Source organism: Monopterus albus, unplaced genomic scaffold, assembly GCF_001952655.1.
Source record: "Monopterus albus unplaced genomic scaffold, M_albus_1.0 scaffold31.1, whole genome shotgun sequence".
In the NCBI taxonomy this organism is placed as follows: Eukaryota; Metazoa; Chordata; class Actinopteri; order Synbranchiformes; family Synbranchidae; genus Monopterus; species Monopterus albus.
This window is the reverse complement of record NW_018127911.1, coordinates 3,957,042-3,964,871: the sequence shown is the minus strand read 5'-3', so window position 1 is coordinate 3,964,871 and position 7,830 is coordinate 3,957,042. Positions and strand designations below refer to the sequence as shown.

General features: G+C 39.3%; 1 protein-coding gene across 1 annotated transcript in view; it reads right to left on the bottom strand.

The window, feature by feature from the left end:
- nexn (nexilin (F actin binding protein)) overlaps nt 1-4,489 on the bottom strand; it is an 8,492-nt gene extending 4,003 nt beyond the window's left edge. The window contains 5 exon segments of the mRNA XM_020596750.1: nt 52-171; nt 1,116-1,315; nt 1,413-1,497; nt 2,669-2,866; nt 3,007-4,489. Coding sequence (XP_020452406.1) covers nt 52-171; nt 1,116-1,315; nt 1,413-1,497; nt 2,669-2,866; nt 3,007-3,372 — 969 coding nt within the window. The 5' untranslated portion in view covers nt 3,373-4,489.
- Between the last annotated feature and the right edge of the window lie 3,341 nt (nt 4,490-7,830).

The window sequence follows — 7,830 nt, the reverse complement described above, 5'->3', positions numbered from 1 at the left end:
TCTGAAGGAGCGTCTGTTTTCATCGTATTGTCTTTTTTTCTCCTCCTTTGCCTTCTTCTTCAGCTCCTCCTCTCGATTCTTCTCCATGTCTTCAAAGTTGACTTTGATTTTGCCTGGAGGTCGTGATGGCTTTGCTGGAACCACCTGAATCAGGATTGTATCATCTCCTTCCTAAAAGGTGTTGGATAAAGTATAATTACAAAGGCACTAAGTAAGGATACAAATGATGAAATATACAGTAGATCATGTTGGTAAGTCATATATATGCAGGGGTTGAGATCTTGAAGATGGTGTATCACACTAATTAGTCAGTCAAAAACAAATTCAGACCCCAACAAACTGGGGATATGAGCATGTTGAGGGGTTGGAGGCAGCTCTATTTGCCTAATGTCACCGTTTGCAGTAGATCAGAGAATGGGTGCCAGGCTAAGATAGCAGAATCTAATTCAGTCACAGTAAGGAGGTCTAGAGCTAATTTAGTCACTGGGAGGTGTGGGAAACAGTTGCCAGTCATCTGCTGTCTACACCTGGCAGCTCTGGTCCAGTTGTTTCTAGATCTCCAGGTCAGTGCTTCCTATAGTTACTGTAATTGTAGGTTGTTTTGACATTACAAAGGAATACTGAAAAACTTTAGATAAAAACCAGGTTTTTAGGGAGCAGTGTTTCTAACAGTGTTCATCTGCATCGTTATAAGAGCCGCAGGGTTTTTAGAAAAGTCTCAACATTTTTTTTAATTATTGGGATTTTTCATGCCTCTAATATCCTGTTGTAAGAATACTTATATAACCATTCCCAAGAATGACCGTTTGTCTGAAGGTAGAATAAGCCTAAAAGCCCTATTCAGACTGTTCTATCCATACTGATTGAAAATATTACTTTGATTTACATTACATAACTTTCAAAACTACCATATGTATCATGCAGTAGAATCCAATACAGGCCACCCATTTATCATCAGTTCACATGCTGGTAATGTCAATAATGCTGCTGCTTTAGCCAGCCTCTGCCAACTGTTTGGATCTCAGATGCTGCTTAAAATAACTTGTCTGAGTGGCGGCTGAGGATTACCTGACTCATTATAGATACAAGTACACCATTCTCATCAGAAAAGCAACGCTGGACCATCAAGACATGCTGTATGAGGAATTCACCCCAGGTTCACTTACCACAGCTGCTTTCTGAGCCAACTCCTTCTTTATTTTGGCCTTTTCCATATTGTCCTGGGCTTCTCTCTTCCTTCTCTCTTCTTCCATCTTTTTTCTTTCTCCCTCTTGTCTTTGTTTCTCCATTTCTGCAAATTTTCCCTTCACGCTACCTGAGGATTTCACAGTGACGCAAGCCTTCAGTCTCCTCTTCCTCCCCTCAATGACTATCCATCTTTTGTACCATTTGTATTCCTCTGTGTGTCTTACCTGTGATTTTAGGGACGTAGGATTTTTCTACTTTTGCCGGCTTCACCTCTTCCTCCTCATCACTGGAAGCGAGTAGCTCTTTTATCTGTGGCAGATCAGATGTAAAGTGGTGGTGAGGTTACGGTTTAGCTGGGATGACATCTCCCTTGCCACTCAGGGGCCATGCTGGTCCCAGCAAGAACAAGGGCATAATCCCTGCTAATAGCTGGGTCACATGACCTGCAGTTAGCCCTGTGATTGGGCCGTGGTGTTGTTGCTCAGGCAGGAGATGAGCCTAGGTGCACAAACCTGGCCAGAGATGGCACGGCGGTAGGTTGTTCTGTCTGACTATCACTGATAATCTACTCACAAAACACTATACCATTGTGTTTATTTCACCACAGTCGATCCTGAAGAAAAGCTTTCTTAACTCTTGAATTCTGATTTCTGGCATCCCAAAGTAGTTGTCTTAAATATTGTTTTATGCTGAGGCTGAAATGAACAATTATGTTCTGTCCATTATATTTGTGATCTGTCAATCAGTGGATTAATCCTCAAAATGCTAGAATATAGTGAAAAATGTCCCAAATGTCCCAGAATCTAAGGCAATGTTTTCTGGTGTCTTCTTCTATCCAAGCAACAGTTCAAAACCTAAATATACTCTGTTTACAATGAAATAAAAAAGTTGCAAAGCTCACATTTAAGAAGCTGAAACCAGCACTGGTGGAAAGTATGTTTACCTCTGTACTGTATTTAAGTACAATTTGAGATACTTGTATTTTACCTGAATATTTTCATTTAGTTTCTCTGTACTTCTCCATATTTCAGAGGGAAATAGTGTACTTACTCCACCATATTTATTTAACAGCTTTAGTTTCTATCCAAAGTTACCCAGCAGTATGTAAAGTTATTAAAATTAGGCCACTCTTTACCAGCTGCACACATTAAAATGAAGTATACATCAGTGCATCATTAATTATAATCCAATAATATAATATTCATTCAGTGGGGTTCAGCCCTATAGTGTTCTTTGTGCACATTAATATGGTTACATTAACCATTTAAAAAAAAATCATTACCAATGTAACAACAAGCACAAACCTAAGTTGATCATTATATGAAATACAAATAATTAATAGGTTAATAGTATGAAACAGTATGGTTGATGTTGCGGTGTGGTGTATAGAAACAGGGAATTCTCACTCGGACTGTAAGCACTGTCACCCCATGCCATGCAGGTCACGGTTGGAGGTTAGTGGGGTTTATCTATCTTTGACCTGCTGCTTCCTGCGATTCCACTCTCTCTCCTTGATGTATTGCTCTTTCCTCTTCTCCTGCTCCTCCTTGTTCCTCTGCCTGCTGCGCTCCTCCCTGGTCTTCTGCATGGTCTCAAACTTGCTTGTCACGTCCACCTTGTCTTTGTTCAGCTTTGGCACATAGCTTCTGGCCACTAGCTTTCTGGACCGGAGGAGTTTCTGTGGTTTAACAGTCAAAGGAATGAGAAAGTTCTTTTATGTGGCAGGGGAAATGTTTCTCTGGAGGGAAACAGTCGTATGAAGGAGAGTAACATCATTTACAAATTAACAAAATGGTGTTATTGTTTTTGTTGTCTCACCTCTTTTTTAAGTGCCACATCAGACATATTCTGGTCTTCATTTGCATGTGGTTGCACCACCTTCTTCTCTGTGTCCTGTGCCACACCATTAACAGGTTCTGATCTGTCAGTTTTCTTACTGGCTGTGATGCTTTTTTTGTGCTCCACATGCTTCAGCCGTGTATCATTTGTTGCTTCATCATTCATTTGGCGAGGTTTTTTGTCCCCTCTGTATGATTTCTTCTCGGTTTTCTCCTCAGCAGTCTTGCCCTTGTTAACTGCCACATCCTCCTTGTTTTCTGTGTCACCCATGCTGTGTTTATTTTTATTCGTGACACCATCTATGTTGTGGGCGACTGCAGCCGAAACCTGCGCCACCTCCGTCATGTTTGCAACACAATGACAAGTTGACAGGCTCTGTTTAATATATTACCTGTGAAGCAAAGGAGGATAAAATGAATCAAATGTTACCATCTTATTGCACAACGCACTGAGCTGGTCTACACATCAAGTATGCAAAAGAAATTTGACTTAAACCATCACATTACTTTCACCTCATTATCATATGTGTTTTTTTATTCTTAACAATATTAAACCCCTTGTCAATTAAGTGACTCATTGATTCACACTGCAAAAACAAAATAAGACTCTTTAAAGAAATGCATTGAAAAATACATTAGACAATAAATATTAAGATGTATTTATTTTTTCACTGCAGGACCCCCATTTCCCCCAGTTAAGTTAGAATTTGTAGTATCACTATTTTCCTTGTGGAATTTATATGTGCAACATGCACTTTTTAAAAACATTGTTAAGGGCCGTGAGAGGTATTCCTCTTTTCAGTGTGTTGAGAAAGAGTGCAATAGCAGCTCCCTGACCTATTTTTAACCCACTTGTGGAACCAGGACATGTGATCATGGCTATTTCTGATGAGTGACAGGCGGTTGGACAGAGCTCAAGTTGGCACCCACATGTCGCCCCACAGACCGTTGACAAAATGGCCTGACTAAGAGCTAGACAACCGGGATGAATAAGAGTCCGTTTGGACAGTTAGTCTTCCAACAATAAAACTGCTGCTGCTTATCAGTGTCCCCAAATACCGTTTCTATTCAGGCATGAAGATCATAGTGTGGCATGATGTTACTCTAGCTTGGCCATTTCAGTGTGACAAGCAGTAGAAATGTTGAACTATGGGCCACCGTCTGGATTATATTTTTGCTAAAAATCATCAAATATCACAGTGATTTCTGGTTCCTGCTTTTCAACCTACAGTTAACACTGAGTCCACATTGGCATGTGATAATGTAAAATGTCCACTCCACTGAATCTCAGAACCAGTTTACAACACAATCTGGAATAAAAATAAATCCCCCTGCAACTGTAATTAATTAACTGTATGTTGAAAGGAGTCCGTGTGTATATTTGTGTTTCTGTCCACACAAACATACATGACTTTTGAATGTGGCCGAGTTTGTGGAATCAGAATAACAATAAACGCATAATAAGCAAGCTCTTATTTCATCTCCTTGTGTTTATTGTTCTGCTAAATATTTCCTGTTGATTATTTTGATTCACCTCATCTGCCCTCCTCCATGCTAGTACAAAAAGAAATGAATGTCAGGAGACTGAACAAAATGACGGCTTGTCTTATATCCTCAGCTGTCATTTTCAAACTGCAGCCTGTGACAATGTTTCCTCTGTTGTGCATTAATAAATACAAATTGCTGACTCAAAATATTCAACAAAATCATTTTTCTTAACTTCTTAGTGCCTTGGAGAATATTAACTCCCCAAAGGAATTCTAGTTCAAGAAAACATTTTAGGTCTGACTGGCGATGTCCTGTTTCTGTAGCTACTCAGCTGGCACAAGATGACTGGTGTTTTTTTGTTTTGTTTTTTTAAGTTTGAAAGTCTGACTCATAAACAGGTAGATGAATGTATCATTCTGACTACAAGCCAGCAGATTATACTAACACAATCCAAATTAGGCTATACCGTTTGTTTCTGTGTGCCAGATCACATGATGTGGCAAACAGCATTTTAAAAACACTCTAAGTTATAATGCAGCCTATGATCTGTTTAAGAGCATTTTAAATAAATTCAGGTAGCTCTGGCCTTGCTAAGTAATGATGAACAGGCTGTTTTATGGCTTTAAAGACCTCTGGTCACATTATCGACAAAAAGCAGACCTTACCTCTTCGGCGCGCTCCTGTTTTGGACTTTTAAAAATCCTTCGAGTAGCTATAAACCAAGCGAGACGATCCGAGATGCGATCACCCGGTGCACCAGCTTGACTGGTTGCTGGCTCTGTGTCGGTGAGTCGTTTCCATAAAAGTCTACTAGTTACTTTCTATTGGATACTGCATTCCGCGCGTGCCTGTCGCAGGTTCAGCTGTTGCCTCGTGCCCGCGCGCACACAGTCCCATCCATATTATTTGTAGTCACAGCTGCATAAACATGTTAATTCTCTTTAAAAAATCACTGGCAATTTTGTTCGGACTACTACGACCAATGATCGTGTCGTCAGTGGTTAATTTGTGGCGATTTGCTCAACATACTCACTGTGTTTCGTTAAATGGCCTATCAGATTATTGACTAATGAGGTTATAATGATGGGAGTGATATTTTAAGATTCTACGTTATCACTGTCTGTAATAGCCATAATACAGTGTGTGACACTGTGTCTGCACTGCGTTATGAGAATGGCTGCTGTTAAATACACAGTGCATAGAATATGATACACTATATGTTGTTTATATGATGGACTCTTTATTGTCTACATGGTTTTGTGTCTTCCTTGTTTCCTTTTTTGTTTTCAATCCTTTCATTTGTCTGCCTTAATTCTCTGCTTTCTCTTTCCTCCTCAATACCTTAAGGTGTTTTTATGCAGCTATAAGAAATTTAAGTGCTTATTATCCTGTGTTCTCCAGGACTTATAATTAAATATAAGTATATATACAGCCGAATGCATTAACAAATAGCTAACTTTAATTAAAATGCTATTACACTTTATTGTTCACTAGGTATGGACTAAAGACATTAAAGAAGTTGAATTGTCTAGCACCAGAGAGACGGAACATTCTTCTGGTCAGGTCTGTTTAGAAGCACTACATAAATACAGACAGACATTATCATTGTCTGCTTGTTGGCCTGTTAGAGCCAGGATTCCTGGCTTATCAGTTGAGAGGGACACCAGCTAGCCCTTTGTTTTCCCCACATATTGCTGTTATTCTGCCGCATGGTGAGGATTGAAGCTCATATCACTATGTCAAGAGCCAAACAAAACCAGTTTGTCAATATTTTAAATCACAGCTTTACAGTATATTTGCAATAGAGTACACCACCTAGTGGTTGAGTGTGCCTATAAACTAAGATTAATTATTGGTTCACTTGGACGCATTTAAACAGATAATGTGCTACAGACACATTTTGTGTGCTTTAATGGTTCCAGGCTGCTGAATCACAAACCAAAGAGACCTCAAGGACAAATCCCATTAAGTCCCCAGTCATGTTTTGTAGGCATGTTCTGAACTTTTTTGAGAGATATGACACGAAAACCATCACTGATGTTGCTGTTGGATTATTTTTGTCACAACCTACAGTAACTAATCTAACAACTAATAATTCTAACACTTTATAGGTTAAATGTAAATGATAATATCAGCAGTCACACACTGTGTCATGTTTAAGGTTTAGAGGCTTAAAGACTTAGAAGTGAAATCTGAGAGGTACAGTATAAATGGAATAGAAAGAAATAGAAAAAGTTAAGTCTTTTTGATTAAAAAAGCTAAACCCTTTAAATGCAGACAATTCAACAAAGGTACACACAGAGTAGAAACTGAACATAGTGTAAGAGTGGTTGGAATGTAATTTAAAGACAGCCAATGTTCTTCAAGCACCGTGCACATCTTCAAAGGCGGCATGGTTTCTATTAGTCTTTATGTTGTTCTCTCTGAGCCTCATTTTTCCATTGAATTGACAGTGACCCTATGCATTGATATAGATGCATTGATTTTTGGTAGCACATTTATCTAAATATGGCATATATTATATAATATAGCTGTTTTAAAATTACATTTTTACCCAACAGAGTTGCAAGAAAAGCATTTTGCAGTTTGTCTTTTCATCCGGCCATTTACTCATGATCAGATTAGGATGTGAGTTGAATGGGGGGTCTGTTGTGTGACATGCCAGGGCAAAGGAGCTCCGTCGTCCTCTGTTCTGAGTCCTGTAGGGAATCAGGGACAAAAAGGAGACTGCTTTAAATAGCACCACAGCTGTGGCAGCTAATCAACACTGTAAAGACAGCTAACCTTAGTCAGACTGGACCTTAGCCTCAGCTGCTGCAGTTCAGTCCTGGTACCCTCATGAATATTTTTGTGGTGGTACAGCACCACACACCCTGCTAAAGCAAAGGTGCAATGTCTGCACTGCATTTTCAAGAAAATGAAAGAATCTCACCAAGCTGCACAATAGTCAGTTATTCCTGAGCAATGGTGTACCTGTGAGATGATCTGAAGGCCTGAGTGATGTCAGGTTTTCTCTGTTGTGTTCTTCCTGTGGGGCTACATGCATTAACCAAACAACCACATCCTGTAGGTGATGAACTATACGATCCCTAAGTCTCTTTCTGAGTCATACAAAGTTAACAAAGGTGAAATTTGGTGCTGCTGACATGATCGACCAGACCCTTCAAACTAAAACCAAACATTGTGGTGTTTTGGGAAAATAAGCAAACTTTATTTTATCTGGGCTTTTATATGTCTCTGAAATTAGAATGAAATATCATTTCTTTTGAACTTATGGATGTTGAGATATAAAGCAGGATTTGTCTTTGTGAGGTTT